The following is a 19,292-nucleotide window of genomic DNA, read 5'->3' as shown; positions in this document are numbered from 1 at the left end:
TGATGATGAGGATGTTGAAAATGATGATGATCATGTTCATTATAATGAGGCTGTGGCTTATGATTAAAATGGTGGAAACGGTGATTCTAATGAGGATGATGCTGATAATGATGACGATGATGATAAAGATAATAATCATGATCATTAGCATCATCATCAGGTGATTAGGATGAAGATGATAATGATCATTATAATGATAATAATTATGAATTAATAGAAGAGATAAAATAAGATGAAGTAGAAAAAGTAGAAGAACGTGATGAATAAGAGGAAACAACGGAAGAAGAAAAAGGTGATGATGCCGATGATGATGATTATGACGCTGATGATGATAAAGATGCTGTTGATGATGATAATAATGGTTATGATAATTCAAATTATCAGGATGATACAGAAGATGATAAAGACAATAATGTTGATAATGATGACGCAGGCGATGAAAATTATGATGACAATAATGAATATGATGTTTATGAGAATGATGCTGATGATGATAAATAACAAACATGATGATGAAGATAATGATGACGATGATGATGATCATAATAATTATGATACTTATAAATTAACAGAAGCAATAAAAGAATAAGAAAAAGAAGGAAAACGCGATGAATAGGTGGGAGAAAAAGAAGAAGAGGAAGAACAAGAACAACAGGGGGAATAAAAGGAAGAAGACAAAGAAGAGGGGGAACAAAAAGAAAGAAAGAAAGTTGATGCAAGAGGACTAGAAAGAATAGAAAAAGTAGTAGTAGCAGTAGTAGTAGTAGTAGTAGTAGGAGGAGGAGGAGGAGGAGGAGGAGGAGGAGGAGGACGTGGACGAGGACGAGGACGAGGAGGACGGGGAGGACGGGGAGGAGGAAGACTAAAGAAGTAAAATATGAAAAATAAGAAGAATGAAAGCAATAAGAAAGCAGATTACATATATCTTACTAAAGTGAATGAGACAAATCGGCAAATGATTTAATATTAAACATTGAGAATTATATCGTGAGTGAAAGAGTCTGAATGAAACAGAGGCAACTTACAATGTTTTTAAATTGGAGAGATTTGCAAACCATCCATCTTTGATGTCTTTAATTCGATTCCAGTTAAGATATCTGCATTATAAAAGGGACATGTTTAGAAATAATATATGAGGTCGCTGAGTCCTTAGATGAAAATGATGCAGGTAATGGTGATGATAGTGCTAATGATAACGATCATCCACATAATAATCATAATCATCATTATCTTCAAGATGAAGATGCTGAAGATGATGATGATGATGCAGTTGATGAGGACGATGATTGGGATGATGATGGTAATGCTGGAAATAATGAGGCTGATGTTGAAGATCATGGTGTTCATTATAATGTTGATGATGATGACGATAAAGCCTACATTCGTGATGACAATGATAATAACATTGATAAAGTTGATGAACATGAGTGATGCTCATGATGACGATGATAAAGATCCAAATGATGATAATGATGATGATGATGATGAAAATGCCGATCATGATGATGATAATGATTATGATGATAAAAATGATGAAGATTATGCTGATGATGGTAAAATTCTAACACTGATCATGGCAATCATGACAATGATGATGTTAATGAAGATAATGCTAATGATACCAGTAATATGATAAATATCAAATGAAGAAGAAAAGAAAAGAAGGGGAAAATGAAGAAAAAAGGACAGAAGAAGAACAGGAAGAAGATAAATAAGAAGAGAAATAGGATGAAGAAAGAGATAAAGAAAGAAGAATGTGAAGAACAAAAAGAAGAAGAAAACAAAGAACCAAAAGAAGAAGAAGAAGAAGAGGAAGAGTAGAACAAGAAGAAGAAGAAGGAATACGAGGAAGAGAAGGAGGAGGAGGAGATGGGCAGGAGGAGAGGATGAGCAGGAGGAGGGGATGGGCAGGAGGAGGGGATGAGCAAGAAGAGGGGATGAGCAGGAGGAGGGGATGAGCAGGAGGAGGGGATGAGCAAGAGGAGTGGATGAGCAGGAGGAGGGGATGAGCAGGAGGAGGGGATGAGCAGGAGGAGGGGATGAGCAGGAGGAGGGGATGAGCAGGAGGAGAGGATGAGCAGGAGGAGTGGATGAGCAAGAGGAGGGGATGAGCAGGAGGAGAGGATGAGCAGGAGGAGAGGATGAGCAGGAGGAGGGGATGAGCAGGAGGAGAGGATGAGCAGGAGGAGGGGATTAGAAGGAGGAGGGGATGAGCAGGAGGAGAGGAGGAGCAGGAGGAGAGGATGAGCAGGAGGAGGGGATTAGAAGGAGGAGGGGATGAGCAGGAGGAGGGGATGAGCAAGAGGAGAGGATGAGCAGGAGGAGGGGATGAGCAGGAGGAGAGGATGAGCAGGAGGAGGGGATGAGCAGGAGGAGTGGATGAGCAGGAGGAGTGGATGAGCAGGAGGAGGGGATGAGCAGGAGGAGAGGATGAGCAGGAGGAGTGGATGAGCAAGAGGAGGGGATGAGCAGGAGGAGAGGATGAGCAGGAGGTGAGGATGAGCAGGAGGAGTGGATGAGCAGGAGGAGGGGATGAGCAGGAGGAGAGGATGAGCAGGAGGAGTGGATGAGCAAGAGGAGGGGATGAGCAGGAGGAGAGGATGAGCAGGAGGAGTGGATGAGCAAGAGGAGAGGATGAGCAGGAGGAGGGGATGAGCAAGAGGAGGGGATGAGCAGGAGGAGAGGATGAGCAGGAGGAGGGGATGAGCAGAAGGAGGGGATGAGCAGGAGGAGGGGATGAGCAGGAGGAGGGGATGAGCAGGAGGAGAGGATGAGCAGGAGGAGGGGATGAGCAGGAGGAGGGGATGAGCAGGTGGAGGGGATGAGCAGGAGGAGAGGATGAGCAGGAGGAGAGGATGAGCAGGAGGAGAGGATGAGCAGGAGGAGGGGATGAGCAGGAGGAGGGGATGAGCAGGAGGAGGGGATGAGCAGGAGGAGAGGATGAGCAGGAGGAGTGGATGAGCAAGAGGAGGGGATGAGCAGGAGGAGGGGATCAGCAGGAGGAGGGGATGAGCAGGAGGAGGGGATGAGCAGGAGGAGGGGATGAGCAGGAGGAGAGGATGAGCAGGAGGAGGGGATGAGCAGGAGTGGATGAGCAAGAGGAGGGGATGAGCAAGAGGGGGGGATGAGCAGGAGGAGGGGATGAGCAGGAGGAGGGGATGAGCAGGAGGAGGGGATGAGCAGGAGGAGAGGATGAGCAGGAGGAGGGGATGAGCAGGAGGAGGGGATGAGCAGGAGGAGGGGATGAGCAGGAGGAGAGGATGAGCAGGAGGAGGGGATGAGCAGGAGGAGGGGATGAGCAGGAGGAGTGGATGAGCAAGAGGAGGGGATGAGCAGGAGGAGGAGGGGATGAGCAGGAGGAGTGGATGAGCAGGAGGAGGGGATGAGCAGGAGGAGGGGATGAGCAGGAGGAGGGGATGAGGAGGAGGAGTGGATGAGCAAGAGGAGGGGATGAGCAGGAGGAGGAGGGGATGAGCAGGAGGAGTGGATGAGCAGGAGGAGGGGATGAGCAGGAGGAGAGGTTGAGCAGGAGGAGTGGATGAGCAGGAGGAGAGGATGAGCAGGAGGAGTGGATGAGCAGGAGGAGGGGATGAGCAGGAGGAGTGGATGAGCAGGAGGAGAGGATGAGCAGGAGGAGGGGATGAGCAGGAGGAGGGGATGAGCAGGAGGAGTGGATGAGCAGGAGGAGTGGATGAGCAAGAGGAGAGGATGAGCAGGAGGAGTGGATGAGCAAGAGGAGGGGATGAGCAGGAGTAGGGGATGAGCAGGAGGAGGGGATGAGCAGGAGGAGGGGATGAGCAGGAGGAGTGGATGAGCAGGAGGAGGGGATGAGCAGGAGGAGGGGATGAGCAGGAGGAGGGGATGAGCAGGAGGAGAGGATGAGCAGGAGGAGGGGATGAGCAGGAGGAGGGGATGAGCAGGAGGAGGGGATGAGCAGGAGGAGAGGATGAGCAGGAGGAGAGGATGAGCAGGAGGAGGGGATGAGCAGGAGGAGGGGATGAGCAGGAGGAGTGGATGAGCAGGAGGAGGGGATGAGCAGGAGGAGAGGATGAGCAGGAGGAGGGGATGAGCAGGAGGAGGGGATGAGCAGGAGGAGTGGATGAGCAGGAGGAGAGGATGAGCAGGAGGAGTGGATGAGCAGGAGGAGGGGATGAGCAGGAGGAGAGGATGAGCAGGAGGAGGGGATTAGAAGGAGGAGGGGATGAGCAGGGGGAGGGGATGAGCAGGAGGAGGGGATGAGCAGGAGGAGTGGATGAGCAGGAGGAGGGGATGAGCAGGAGGAGTGGATGAGCAGGAGGAGGGGATGAGCAGGAGGAGTGGATGAGCAGGAGGAGGGGATGAGCAAGAGGAGGGGATGAGCAGGAGGAGGGGATTAGGAGGAGGGGATGAGCAGGAGGAGGGGATGAGCAGGAGGAGGGGATGAGCAAGAGGAGGGGATGAGCAGGAGGAGAGGATGAGCAGGAGGAGTGGATGAGCAGGAGGAGGGGATGAGCAGGAGGAGGGGATGAGCAGGAGGAGGGGATGAGCAGGAGGAGAGGATGAGCGAGAGGAGGGGATGAGCAGGAGGAGAGGATGCGCAGGAGGAGAGGATGAGCAAGAGGAGTGGATGATCAAGAGGAGGGGATGAGCAAGAGGAGGGGATGAGCAGGAGGAGTGGATGAGCAAGAGGAGGGGATGAGCAAGAGGAGGGGATGAGCAGGAGGAGAGGATGAGCAGGAGGAGGAGATGAGCAAGAGGAGTGGATGAGCAAGAGGAGGGGATGAGCAGGAGGAGGGGATGAGCAGGAGGAGTGGATGAGCAAGAGGAGGGGATGAGCAGGAGGAGGGGATGAGCAGGAGGAGAGGATGAGCAGGAGGAGTGGATGAGCAAGAGGAGGGGATGAGCAAGAGGAGGGGATGAGCAGGAGGAGTGGATGAGCAAGAGGAGGGGATGAGCAGGAGGAGGGGATGAGCAGGAGGAGTGGATGAGCAAGAGGAGGGGATGAGCAGGAGGAGTGGATGAGCAGGAGGAGGGGATGAGCAGGAGGAGGGGATGAGCAGGAGGAGGGGATGAGCAGGAGGAGAGGATGAGCAGGAGGAGGGGATGAGCAGGAGGAGGGGATGAGCAGGAGGAGGGGATGAGCAGGAGGAGAGGATGAGCAGGAGGAGAGGATGAGCAGGAGGAGGGGATGAGCAGGAGGAGTGGATGAGCAGGAGGAGGGGATGAGCAGGAGGAGGGGATGAGCAGGAGGAGGGGATGAGCAGGAGGAGGGGATGAGCAGGAGGAGTGGATGAGCAGGAGGAGAGGATGAGCAGGAGGAGTGGATGAGCAGGAGGAGGGGATGAGCAGGAGGAGAGGATGAGCAGGAGGAGGGGATTAGAAGGAGGAGGGGATGAGCAGGGGGAGGGGATGAGCAGGAGGAGGGGATGAGCAGGAGGAGTGGATGAGCAGGAGGAGGGGATGAGCAGGAGGAGTGGATGAGCAGGAGGAGGGGATGAGCAGGAGGAGTGGATGAGCAGGAGGAGGGGATGAGCAAGAGGAGGGGATGAGCAGGAGGCGGGGATTAGGAGGAGGGGATGAGCAGGAGGAGGGGATGAGCAGGAGGAGGGGATGAGCAAGAGGAGGGGATGAGCAGGAGGAGAGGATGAGCAGGAGGAGTGGATGAGCAGGAGGAGGGGATGAGCAGGAGGAGGGGATGAGCAGGAGGAGGGGATGAGCAGGAGGAGAGGATGAGCGAGAGGAGGGGATGAGCAGGAGGAGAGGATGCGCAAGAGGAGTGGATGATCAAGAGGAGGGGATGAGCAAGAGGAGAGGATGAGCAAGAGGAGTGGATGATCAAGAGGAGGGGATGAGCAAGAGGAGGGGATGAGCAGGAGGAGTGGATGAGCAAGAGGAGGGGATGAGCAAGAGGAGGGGATGAGCAGGAGGAGAGGATGAGCAGGAGGAGGAGATGAGCAAGAGGAGTGGATGAGCAAGAGGAGGGGATGAGCAGGAGGAGGGGATGAGCAGGAGGAGTGGATGAGCAAGAGGAGGGGATGAGCAGGAGGAGGGGATGAGCAGGAGGAGAGGATGAGCAGGAGGAGTGGATGAGCAAGAGGAGGGGATGACCAAGAGGAGGGGATGAGCAGGAGGAGTGGATGAGCAAGAGGAGGGGATGAGCAGGAGGAGGGGATGAGCAGGAGGAGTGGATGAGCAAGAGGAGGGGATGAGCAGGAGGAGGGGATGAGCAGGAGGAGAGGATGAGCAGGAGGAGGGTATTAGAAGGAGGAGGGGATGAGCAGGAGGAGGGGATGAGCAGGAGGAGGGGATTAGAAGGAGGAGGGGATGAGCAGGAGGAGGGGATGAGCAGGAGGAGAGGATGAGCAGGAGGAGGGGATTAGAAGAAGGAGGGATGAGCAGGAGGAGGGGATGAGCAGGAGGAGGGGATGAGCAGGAGGAGAGGATGAGCAGGAGGAGAGGATGAGCAGGAGGAGAGGATGAGCAGGAGGAGGGGATTAGAAGGAGGAGGGGATGAGCAGGAGGAGGGGATTAGAAGGAGGAGGGGCTGAGCAGGAGGAGGGGATGAACAGGAGGAGGGGATGAGCAGGAGGAGGGGATGAGCAGCAGGAGGGGGATGAGCAGGAGGAGGGGATGAGCAAGAGGTGGGGATGAGCAGGAGGAGGGAATGAGCAGGAGGAGGGGATGAGCAGGAGGAGAGGATGAGCAGGAGGAGAGGATGAGCAGGAGGAGGGGATTAGAAGGAGGAGGGGATGAGCAGGAGAAGGAGGAGATGAGCAAGAGGAGAGGATGAGCAGGAGGAGAGGATGAGCAGGAGGAGGAGGGGATGAGCAGGAGGAGGAGGGGATGAGCAGGAGGAGGGAATGAGCAGGAGGAGAGGATGAGCAGGAGGAGGGGATAAGCAGGAGGAGAGGATGAGCAGGAGGAGAGGATGAGCAGGAGGAGGGGATGAGCAGGAGGAGGGGATGAGCAGGAGGAGTGGATGAGCAGGAGGAGTGGATGAGCAGGAGGAGGAGGGGATGAGCAGGAGGAGGGAATGAGCAGGAGGAGAGGATGAGCAGGAGGAGGGGATTAGAAGGAGGAGGGGATGAGCAGGAGAAGGAGGAGATGAGCAAGAGGAGAGGATGAGCAGGAGGAGAGGATGAGCAAGAGGAGGGGATGAGCAGGAGGAGGAGGGGATGAGCAGGAGGAGGGAATGAGCAGGAGGAGAGGATGAGCAGGAGGAGGGGATTAGAAGGAGGAGGGGATGAGCAGGAGAAGGAGGAGATGAGCAAGAGGAGAGGATGAGCAGGAGGAGAGGATGAGCAAGAGGAGGGGATGAGCAGGAGGAGGAGGGAATGAGCAGGAGGAGAGGATGAGCAGGAGGAGAGGATGAGCAGGAGGAGGGGATGAGCAGGAGGAGGGGATTAGAAGGAGGAGGGGATGAGCAGGAGAAGGAGGAGATGAGCAAGAGGAGAGGATGAGCAGGAGGAGGGAATGAGCAGGAGGAGGGGATGAGCAGGAGGAGGGGATTAGAAGGAGGAGGGGATGAGCAAGAGGAGAGGATGAGCAGGAGGAGAGGATGAGCAAGAGGAGGGGATGAGCAGGAGGAGGAGGGGATGAGCAGGAGGAGGGAATGAGCAGGAGGAGAGGATGAGCAGGAGGAGGGGATGAGCAAGAGGAGGGGATGAGCAGGAGGAGGGGATGAGCAGGAGGAGAGGATGAGCAAGAGGAGGGGATGAGCAGGAGGAGAGGATGAGCAGGAGGAGGGGATGAGCAGGAGGAGAGGATGAGCAGGAGGAGTGGATGAGCAGGAGGAGGGGATGAGCAGGAGGAGAGGATGAGCAGGAGGAGGGGATGAGCAAGAGGAGGGGATGAGCAGGAGGAGTGGATGAGCAGGAGGAGAGGATGAGCAGGAGGAGGGGATGAGCAAGAGGAGGGGATGAGCAGGAGGAGAGGATGAGCAGGAGGGGTGGATGAGCAGGAGGAGAGGATGAGCAGGAGGAGGGGATGAGCAAGAGGAGGGGATGAGCAGGAGGAGGGGATGAGCAGGAGGAGGGGATGAGCAAGAGGAGGGGATGAGCAGGAGGAGGGGATGAGCAGGAGGAGGGGATGAGCAAGAGGAGGGGATGAGCAGGAGGAGGGGATGAGCAGGAGGAGGGGATGAGCAAGAGGAGGGGATGAGCAGGAGGAGGGAATGAGCAGGAGGAGAGGATGAGCAGGAGGAGGGGATTAGAAGGAGGAGGGGATGAGCAGGAGAAGGAGGAGATGAGCAAGAGGAGAGGATGAGCAGGAGGAGAGGATGAGCAAGAGGAGGGGATGAGCAGGAGGAGGAGGGAATGAGCAGGAGGAGAGGATGAGCAGGAGGAGGGGATGAGCAGGAGGAGGAGGGGATGAGCAGGAGGAGGGAATGAGCAGGAGGAGAGGATGAGCAGGAGGAGGGGATTAGAAGGAGGAGGGGATGAGCAGGAGAAGGAGGAGATGAGCAAGAGGAGAGGATGAGCAGGAGGAGAGGATGAGCAAGAGGAGGGGATGAGCAGGAGGAGGAGGGAATGAGCAGGAGGAGAGGATGAGCAGGAGGAGAGGATGAGCAGGAGGAGGGGATGAGCAGGAGGAGGGGATGAGCAGGAGAAGGAGGAGATGAGCAAGAGGAGAGGATGAGAGGAGGAGGAGGGAATGAGCAGGAGGAGGGGATGAGCAGGAGGAGGGGATAGAAGGAGGAGGGGATGAGCAAGAGGAGAGGATGAGCAGGAGGAGAGGATGAGCAAGCGGAGGGGATGAGCAGGAGGAGGAGGGGATGAGCAGGAGGAGGGAGATGAGCAGGAGGGAGAGAGAGGATGAGCAGGAGGAGGGGATGAGCAAGAGGAGGGGATGAGCAGGAGGAGGGGATGAGCAGGAGGAGAGGATGAGCAGAGGAGGGGATGAGCAGGAGGAGGGATGAGCAGGAGGAGAGGATGAGCAGGAGGAGGGGATGAGCAGGAGGAGAGGATGAGCAGGAGGAGAGGGATGAGCAAGAGGAGGGGATGAGCAGGAGGAGTGGATGAGCAGGAGGAGAGGATGAGCAGGAGGAGGGGATGAGCAAGGAGGAGGGGATGAGCAGGAGGAGAGGATGAGCAGGAGGAGGGGATGAGCAGGAGGAGGGATGAGCAGAGGAGGGGATGAGCAGGAGGAGGGGATGAGCAGGAGGAGGGGATGAGCAGGAGGAGGGATGAGCAGGAGGAGGGGATGAGCAAGAGGAGGGGATGAGCAGGAGGAGGGGATGAGCAGGAGGAGGGGATGAGCAGGAGGAGGGGATGAGCAGGAGGAGAGGATGAGCAGGAGGAGGGGATGAGCAAGAGGAGGGGATGAGCAGGAGGAGGGGATGAGCAGAGGAGGGGATGAGCAGGAGGAGGGGATGAGCAGGAGGAGAGGATGAGCAGGAGGAGGGGATGAGCAGGAGGAGGGATGAGCAGGAGGAGGGGATGAGCAGGAGGAGAGGATGAGCAAGAGGAGGGGATGAGCAGGAGGAGGGATGAGCAGGAGGAGAGGATGAGCAGGAGGAGGGGATGAGCAGGAGGAGAGGATGAGCAGGAGGAGGGGATGAGCAGGAGGAGAGGATGAGCAGAGAGGGGATGAGCAGGAGGAGGGGATGAGCAGGAGGAGAGGATGAGCAGGAGGAGGGGATGAGCAGGAGGAGGGGATGAGCAGGAGGAGAGGATGAGCAGGAGGAGAGGATGAGCAGGAGGAGGGGATGAGTAGGAGGAGGGGATGAGCAAGAGGAGGGATGAGCAGGAGGAGGGGATGAGCAGGAGGAGAGGATGAGCAGGAGGAGGGGATGAGCAGGAGGAGGGGATGAGCAAGAGGAGTGGATGAGCAGGAGGAGGGGATGAGCAAGAGGAGGGGATGAGCAGGAGGAGAAGATGAGCAGGAGGAGAGGATGAGCAGGAGGAGTGGATGAGCAGGAGGAGGGGATGAGCAGGAGGAGGGGATGAGGAGGAGGAGGGGATGAGCAAGAGGAGGGGATGAGCAAGAGGAGGGGATGAGCAGGAGGAGGGGATCAGCAGGAGGAGGGGATGAGCAAGAGGAGAGGATGAGCAAGAGGAGGGGATGAGCAAGAGGAGGGGATGAGCAGGAGGAGGGGATGAGCAGGAGGAGGGGATGAGCAGGAGGAGGGGATGAGCAGGAGTAGGGGATGAGCAGGAGGAGGGGATGAGCAAGAGGAGGGGATGAGCAGGAGGAGAGGATGAGCAAGAGGAGGGGATGAGCAGGAGGAGAGGATGAGCAGGAGGAGAGGATGAGCAGGAGGAGGGGATGAGCAGGAGGAGAGGATGAGCAGGGGGAGTGGATGAGCAGGAGGAGGGGATGAGCAGGAGGAGGGGATGAGCAGGAGGAGAGGATGAGCAGGAGGAGGGGATGAGCAGGAGGAGAGGATGAGCAGGAGGAGTGGATGAGCAGGAGGAGTGGATGAGCAAGAGGAGGGGATGAGCAGGAGGAGAGGATGAGCAGGAGGAGGGGATGAGCAGGAGGAGAGGGTGAGCAGGAGGAGGGGATGAGCAGGAGGAGAGGATGAGCAAGAGGAGGGGATGAGCAGGAGGAGGGGATGAGCAGGAGGAGGGGATGAGCAGGAGGAGGGGATGAGCAGGAGGAGGGGATGAGCAGGAGGAGAGGATGAGCAAGAGGAGGGGATGAGCAGGAGGAGAGGATGAGCAGGAGGAGGGGATGAGCAAGAGGAGGGGATGAGCAGGAGGAGGGGGTGAGCAGGAGGAGAGGATGAGCAGGAGGAGGGGATGAGCAGGTGGAGAGGATGAGCAGGAGGAGGGGATGAGCAAGAGGAGTGGATGAGCAGGAGGAGGGGATGAGCAAGAGGAGGGGATGAGCAGGAGGAGAAGATGAGCAGGAGGAGAGGATGAGCAGGAGGAGTGGATGAGCAGGAGGAGGGGATGAGCAGGAGGAGGGGATGAGGAGGAGGAGGGGATGAGCAAGAGGAGGGGATGAGCAGGAGGAGGGGATGAGCAAGAGGAGAGGATGAGCAAGAGGAGGGGATGAGCAAGAGGAGGGGATGAGCAGGAGGAGGGGATGAGCAGGAGGAGGGGATGAGCAGGAGGAGGGGATGAGCAGGAGGAGGGGATGAGCAGGAGGAGGGGATGAGCAAGAGGAGGGGATGAGCAGGAGGAGAAGATGAGCAGGAGGAGAGGATGAGCAAGAGGAGGGGATGAGCAGGAGGAGGGGATGAGCAGGAGGAGGAGGGGATGAGCAGGAGGAGAGGATGAGCAGGAGGAGGGGATGAGCAGGAGGAGAGGATGAGCAGGAGGAGTGGATGAGCAGGAGGAGTGGATGAGCAAGAGGAGGGAATGAGCAGGCGGAGGAGGGGATGAGCAGGAGGAGGGAATGAGCAGGAGGAGTGGATGAGCAGGAGGAGAGGATGAGCAGGAGGAGGAGGTGATGAGCAGGAGGAGGAGGGGATGAGCAGGAGGAGGGGATGTGCAGGATGAGGGGATGAGCAGGAGGAGGGGATGAGCAGGAGGAGAGGATGAGCAGGAGAAGGAGGGGATGAGCAGGAGGAGGGGATGAGCAGGATGAGGGGATGAGCAGGAGGAGGGGATGAGCAGGAGGAGAGGATGAGCAGGAGGAGAGGATGAGCAGGAGAAGGAGGGGATGAGCAGGAGGAGGGGATGAGCAGGAGGAGGGGATGAGCAGGAGGAGGAGGGGATTAGCAGGAGGAGGGAATGAGCAGGAGGAGGAGGGTATGAGCAGGAGGAGGGAATGAGCAGGAGGAGGAGGGGATGAGCAGGAGGAGGAGGGGATTAGCAGGAGGAGGAGGGGATGAGCAGGAGGAGGGAATGAGCAGGAGGAGGAGGGGATGAGCAGGAGGAGGAGGGGATTAGCAGGAGGAGGGAATGAGCAGGAGGAGTGATGAGCAGGAGGAGAGGATGAGCAGGAGGAGGGGATGAGCAGGAGGAGTGGATGAGCAGGAGGAGGGAATGAGCAGGAGGAGTGATGAGCAGGAGGAGGGGATGAGCAGGAGGAGGGGATGAGCAGGAGGAGGGAATGAGCAGGAGGAGGAGGGGATGAGCAGGAGGAGGGGATGAGCAAGAGGAGGGGATGAGCAGGAGGAGAGGATGAACAGGAGGAGGGGATGAGCAAGAGGAGGGGATGAGCAGGAGGAGGGGATGAGCAGGAGGAGGGGATGAGCAGGAGGAGGGGATGAGCAGGAGGAGAGGATGAGCAGGAGGAGGGGATGAGCAGGAGGAGGAGGGGATGAGCAGGAGGAGTGATGAGCAGGAGGAGGGGATGAGGAGGTGGAGGGGATGAGCAGGAGGAGAGGATGAGCAGGAGGAGAGGATGAGCAGGAGGAGTGGATGAGCAGGAGGAGGAGGGAATGAGCAGGAGGAGGAGGGAATGAGCAGGAGGAGGAGGGGATGAGCAGGAGGAGAGGATGAGCAGGAGGAGAGGATGAGCAGGAGGAGAGGATGAGCAGGAGGAGGGGATGAGCAGGAGGAGAGGATGAGCAGGAGGATGGGATGAGCAGGAGGAGGGGATGAGCAGGAGGAGAGGATGAGCAGGAGGAGGGTATGAGCAGGAGGAGGGGATGAGCAGGAGGAGGGGATGAGCAGGAGGAGGAAATGAGCAGGAGGAGGAGGCGATGAGCAGGAGGAGAGGATGAGCAGGAGGAGGGGATGAGCAGGAGGAGGGAATGAGCAGGAGGAGGAGGGGATGAGCAGGAGGAGGGAATGAGCAGGAGGAGTGATGAGCAGGAGGAGAGGATGAGCAGGAGGAGGGGATGAGCAGGAGGAGGGGATGAGCAGGAGGAGGAGGGGATTAGCAGGAGGAGGGAATGAGCAGGAGGAGGAGGGAATGAGCAGGAGAGGAGGGGATGAGCAGGAGGAGAGGATGAGCAGGAGGAGGGGATGAGCAGGAGGAGGGAATGAGCAGGAGGAGGGAATGAGCAGGAGGAGTGATGAGCAGGAGGAGGGGATGAGCAGGAGGAGAGGATGAGCAGGAGGAGTGGATGAGCAGGAGGAGGAGGGGATTAGCAGGAGGAGGGAATGAGCAGGAGGAGTGGATGAGCAGGAGGAGGAGGGGATGAGCAGGAGGAGGGAATGAGCAGGAGGAGTGATGAGCAGGAGGAGGGGATGAGCAGGAGGAGGGGATGAGCAGGAGGAGGGGATGAGCAGGAGGAGGAGGGGATTATCAGGAGGAGGGAATGAGCAGGAGGAGGAGGGGATGAGCAGGAGGAGGGAATGAGCAGGAGGAGGAGGGGATGAGCAGGAGAAGGAGGGGATGAGCAGGAGGAGGAGGGGATTAGCAGGAGGAGGGAATGAGCAGGAGGAGGAGGGGATGAGCAGGAGGAGGAGGGGATTAGCAGGAGGAGGGAATGAGCAGGAGGAGGAGGGGATGAGCAGGAGGAGGGCATGAGCAGGAGGAGGAGGGGATGAGCAGGAGGAGTGGATGAGCAGGAGGAGGGGATGAGCAGGAGGAGGGAATGAGCAGGAGGAGGGGATGAGCAGGAGGAGTGGATGAGCAGGAGGAGTGGATGAGCAGGAGGAGAGGATGAGCAGGAGGAGGGGATGAGCAGGAGGAGGGGATGAGCAGGAGGAGTGGATGAGCAAGAGGAGAGGATGAGCATGAGGAGGGAATGAGCAGGAGGAGGAGGGGATGAGCAGGAGGAGGAGGGGATGAGCAGGAGGAGGGGATGAGCAGGAGGAGGGGATGAGCAGGAGGAGGGGATGAGCAGGAGGAGGGGATGAGCAGGAGGAGTGGATGAGCAGGAGGAGTGGATGAGCAGGAGGAGGGGATGAGCAGGAGGAGTGGATGAGCAGGAGGAGAGGATGAGCAGGAGGAGAGGATGAGCAGGAGGAGGGGATGAGCAGGAGGAGGGGATGAGCAGGAGGAGTGGATGAGCAAGAGGAGAGGATGAGCAGGAGGAGGGGATGAGCAGGAGGAGAGGATGAGCAGGAGAAGGAGGGGATGAGCAGGAGGAGGGGATGAGCAGGAGGAGAGGATGAGCAGGAGGAGTGGATGAGCAGGAGGAGGGGATGAGCAGGAGGAGTGGATGAGCAGGAGGAGGGGATGAGCAGGAGGAGAGGATGAGCAGGAGGAGTGGATGAGCAGGAGGAGGGGATGAGCAGGAGGAGTGGATGAGCAGGAGGAGGGGATGAGCAGGATGAGAGGATGAGCAGGAGGAGTGGATGAGCAGGAGGAGGGGATGAGCAGGAGGAGTGGATGAGCAGGAGGAGGGGATGAGCAGGAGTAGGGGATGAGCAGGAGGAGTGGATGAGCAAGAGGAGGGGATGAGCAGGAGGAGGGGATGAGCAGGAGGAGAGGATGAGCAGGAGGAGTGGATGAGCAGGAGGAGGGGATGAGCAGGAGGAGGTGTAGAAGAAAAAGACGAAGAAGAATGAGAAAATCAGGAACTACAAGAAGAAGTAAAGAGAAGAAAAGCAATAAGAAAGCAGATTAAATATGTCTGACTAATGTGAATGAGACAAATCGGCAAATGATTTAATATTAAACATTGAGAATTATATCGTGAGTGAAAGAGTCTGAATGAAACAGAGGCAACTTACAATTCTTTTAAGTTGGGGAGATTTACAAACGATCCATCTTCGATGTCTTCAATTTGATTGTAGGAAAGATATCTGCATTATAAGAGGGATATGTTTAGAAATATGTCATGTCTCTGAAGCCTTAGATAATAATGGTGATGATAATGATGATGATGACGATCATTAGCATAATAATCATAATCATCATTATTTTCATCATGAAGATGATGATGATGATAATGTTGATGAAAATGCCGATCATGATGAAGATCGTGATGATGATAATGATGATCATAAACATAGTCATGGTAATGACAATGATGATGTTAATGAAGATCATGCTAATGATACCAGTAATATGATAAATATCAAATGAAGAAGAATAGAAAAGAAGGGGAAAATGAAGAAAAAAGGACTGAAGAAGAACAGGAAGAAGATAAATAAGAAGAGAATTAGGAAGAAGAAAGAGATAAAGAAAGAAGAATGTGAAGAAGAAAAAGAAGAAGAAAACGAAGAAGAAAAATATGAAGAAAAGAAGAAAAATATGAAGAAAAAGAAGAAAAATAACTGACAGAAGAGGAAGAAGAAGAAGAAGAAGAAGAAGAAGAAGAAGAAGAAGAAAAGTAAGAAGAAGAAAGCGGTTACATATGTCTGACTAATGTGAATAAGAAAAATCTACAAATGATTTAATATTAAACATTAAGAATTATATCGTGAATGAAAGAGTCTGAAGAAAACAGAGGCAACTTACATTTTTTTTAAATTGTAGAGATTTGAAAACGATCCATCTTTGATGTCTTTTATAGAATTACCGGCAAGATTTCTGCATTATAAAAGGGAAACGTTTTGCAATAATATAGAATAGTTTCGTGATACAATATTCAATATTAAGTGATAAGAGTGAGAGGAATATGGAGAATAATTAGGAGGAGGAGGAGAGGAGTAGGAGGAAGAAAAGAATATGAAGATCGTGATGATGATGGGGATTCTGATGACGATGATGGTGACGACGATGGTTATAACGGTGATGATGTTGATGGCAAAGGGTGACGATGATCATCATGATGATCATGATGATGGGGTAATGATGAAAGTGATGATGATTATAATGATGGTGTTGAAGATGTAGTTGATGATGAGAATGATTATGATGATGAGTATATTGATGATCATGATCATCATTATCATGTTCATGATGAAGAGGCTGTTGCCTATGATGAAAATGGTGGTGGAAATGGGGATGATTGATAATGATAATGATGATGATGATAAGGATGATAATGGTGATGATGATACTGATTATGAAGTTAAAGGTTGCATTCATGATGAGAATGATGATGATGATGACGATGTTGATAATGATGATGATGATGTTGATGATGATGATGATGTTGATGATGATGATGATGTTGACGACGATGTTGAAGATGAGGAAAATCATGATGATGATAATAATGTTAATGATAAGAATCGTTGATGCTGATGATGATGATACTGATGCTGATGAAGATGCTGATGATGATGATAATAATGGTTATGATAATTCAAATTATCAGGATGATGCTGAAGATGATAAAGACGATGAAGTTGATAATGATGACGCAGGTGATGAAGATGATGATGATGAAGATGATTATGATCATAGCCATAATAATGACAATGAAGGTGACAAGTATGCTGATGATGGTGATAACAAACATGATGATGATGATGATGATCATAATAGTGATGATAAGTATAAATTAATAGAAGAAATAAAAGGAGAAAAAGAAGAAAGGGAAGACGAGAAAAGTGATGAATAAGTGGGAGGAAAAGAAGAGGAGGAGGAAGAACAACAAGGAGAATAAGGAGAAGAAGAAGGAGGAGGAGGAGGAGGAGGAGGAGGAGGAGGAGGAGGAGGAAAAGAAAAAGAAGAAGAAGAAAAAAATATAAAGAAAGAAAGATCAAGTAGGAAAAAGAGCGAACGGAGAAAGAAAAGAATATAAAAGTTGAATTTATTCTTGAAAAGTATATTTCTGCGGTGTCGAAGAAAAGCGAAACATTTCTCCTTCCTGGAAGGGTGGGGAGGCAGAATTTAAACGTGAAAATTTTGGTTTGAGTGCCAAATGAACAGCTTGTCAAGCGACGAGTAGAAGCTAATGGCGAGGTGCCTGGAAGGAGACTGCGTAGAACGCGGGCAAAGGGACAGGGATAGACTGAAGATAGTAGTCAGATCCAAATCATTGTGTATGCAATGTAAATTCAGTATAGGTATACATTGAATGAGAAACAATTTCTTTGACTTCACAGCAAGTAACATGTCAGTCTGTTTTACTCTAACTGTGAGATCAACAACATAAGCGATTAACTAAGAACATAATCGATGAGAGTTTAAAACATTGAATGTGGAAAATATGTAGCAAATGTCAAGTACTTACAAAAATGTAGTATTTCGGGGTATATTTTGGGGGACTGAAGTTAATCGGCGGTTTTTACAATTTACTTTTCCATACGATTTGCAATTACATAAAGTGCATGTATCTGAAGCAGCATTAGCCCCTAAAAACAATCTCGTATAGAGTATCAACATAAAAATCCTTTGGACGAACATAGTTTGACGGAACATATTTCCAGGCATAAATCTGTAAAAGAAAATAGAAAATATCATAGGCTTCAATGTTATTACTTTCATGCTACAGATTCTTCGAAGGAAGCAAAGTTCACCCTTGTTCCATGTGAGGAATATGGCCTTATTTTCATTATTTGATTTTCAAAGTTAGAAAATTAAGTTTCGAGAAATTAGTGTAAAAAAATGTATTAGAGATTATAAGCTTTAATGGGTGATAATAGCAAAGAAAACTGAGCATCAAACACATATACCCACACTGTCTGTCTGTCTGTCTCTCCCCCAAACACACACACTCACAAACACATACACATATACAAACGCACCCCTACACATTCCCATGCAGTAACCATGCTTGGTGGATCTACTGCAAAATTAATGAATCATAAGTTTTCAGGACACTAAACTTGTGGTCCCTCTAAACCCGATTAGGCTGCTATATATATATATATGCCCGTGTGTGTGTGTGTGTGTGTGTGTGTGTGTGTGTGTGTGTGTGTGTGTGTGTGTGTGTGTGTGTGTGTGTGTGTGTGCGTGTGTGTATTTGAATTGACCATATATATGTGTGTGTGTGTGTGTGTGTGTGTGTGTGTGTGGTCAATTCAAATAAACGAATAAAACGAAAAGAAAACAAAAAAAACGAACGTAGCACGTGCACATGAAATGTATTACCTTGAGGTTCGGCGAAAGGAGCGGGTTTGACATTTTGATCATAGCTCTCTGGCGGAAAGGAGAAAGGGAAATGTCCAAAGATGGAGAAGAAATCGCCAACGGCACACGTGTATATTTATATATATATATATATATGTATATATATATATATATATATATATATATATATATATACATATATACATATATACATATACATATATACATATATACATATATATATATACATATATACATATACATATATACATATATACATATACACATATATACATATACATATATACATATATATACTCTCTTTTACTCTTTTACTTGTTTCAGTCATTTGACTGCGGCCATGTTGGAGCACCGCCTTTAGCCGAGCAAATCGACCCCAGGACTTATTCTTTGGAAGCCTAGTACTTATTCTATCGGTCTCTTTTGCCGAACCGCTAAGTTACGGGGACGTAAACACACCACCATCGGTTGTCAAGCGATGTTGGGGGGACAAACACAGACACACAAACACCCACATACACACACACACACACACACACACACACACATATATATATATATATATATATATATATATACATGCATACATATATACGACGGGCTTCTTCCAGTTTCCGTCTACCAAATCCACTCACAAGGCTTTGGTCGGCCCGAGGCTATAGTAGAAGACACTTGCCCAAGGTGCCACGCAGTGGGACTGAACCCGAAACCATGTGGTTGGTAAGCAAGCTACTTACCACACAGCTACTCCTGCACCTATATATATATATATATATATATATATATATAAGCATATATAGGATATCAAGTAGTAATGCAGTACGACTGTTTCAAGCAGCTTCAATTAATTGAGCAATCATTACTTCAATTTACATGTAGAGCTACCTTCAACTGCACAAAATACAGAATTTTTGAACAAGCAGGACTTATTAATATAAATTTTCTTAAACATTGTAAGAGAGCAAGAAATTAGAGGAAATTCATATTATCGTTTTTGTGGCAGAGTGTCTAAAAATATACTGCAATTTCTTAGGATCGCATGGTGCATAGTGAGGGTTTTTATGGTTACCAGGGTTGTAATTCATTTCTAATTTATTTATCTCTTTATCATCCGTTAAAACAAAAACTAGATGACTGTGTCCATTTTGAGTAAAGAACAAGAGTAAGTTGTCAGCTCATGGCTAGGTCATAAATAATATCATAATTATCCCTTTTCCCCAAGAGAAAGGAAGTAAGAGATTAGGAATAGTCAGTTTGACAGAAGAATTGTCTATGAAAATAAAGGCCGGGTAGAGTTGGACTATGAAACATGATGTTCATTACCAGTTAAAGGGGCAAGATACTAAGAGATTTAAGAAGCGAATACAGGGAATTTATTAGGGGCACGACGGGGAGACGTTTATAAACAATTTTGATATGTTGCACAAAAATAAAATATAAGAATTCCAAACGATATCATAAACAAAATAGCTGAAAGGTGTTCATGTATCTAAGTGTGAAGATAAAATTAAGCAGCAATGTTGATAAAAATTAAT

General features: G+C 51.4%; 1 protein-coding gene across 5 annotated transcripts in view; it reads right to left on the bottom strand.

Annotated features, from left to right (window-relative positions):
- LOC106869324 (uncharacterized) overlaps positions 1–17,126 on the bottom strand; it is a 107,045-nt gene extending 89,919 nt beyond the window's left edge. For 2 of the 5 annotated variants that reach the window (XM_089346164.1, XM_089346167.1), the window contains exons 1-3: positions 16,898–17,126; positions 15,232–15,303; positions 14,502–14,573 (exon numbers count right to left, since the gene is read on the bottom strand). In XM_089346164.1, the coding sequence (XP_089202290.1) occupies positions 14,502–14,573; positions 15,232–15,303; positions 16,898–17,097 (344 nt within the window). In that variant the 5' untranslated portion in view covers positions 17,098–17,126. Of the gene's footprint in view, positions 1–1,025; positions 1,098–14,501; positions 14,574–15,231; positions 15,304–16,794 lie in introns of all 5 variants that reach the window. The other 3 variants (XM_089346165.1, XM_089346166.1, XM_089346168.1) reach the window with 3 other exon arrangements.
- Between the last annotated feature and the right edge of the window lie 2,166 nt (positions 17,127–19,292).

The sequence above is a fragment of the Octopus bimaculoides genome, chromosome 30 (assembly GCF_046866305.1).
Source record: "Octopus bimaculoides isolate indiv1 chromosome 30, ASM4686630v1, whole genome shotgun sequence".
Lineage (NCBI taxonomy): Eukaryota > Metazoa > Mollusca > Cephalopoda > Octopoda > Octopodidae > Octopus > Octopus bimaculoides.
This window is presented reverse-complemented; position numbering and strand designations above follow the sequence as displayed.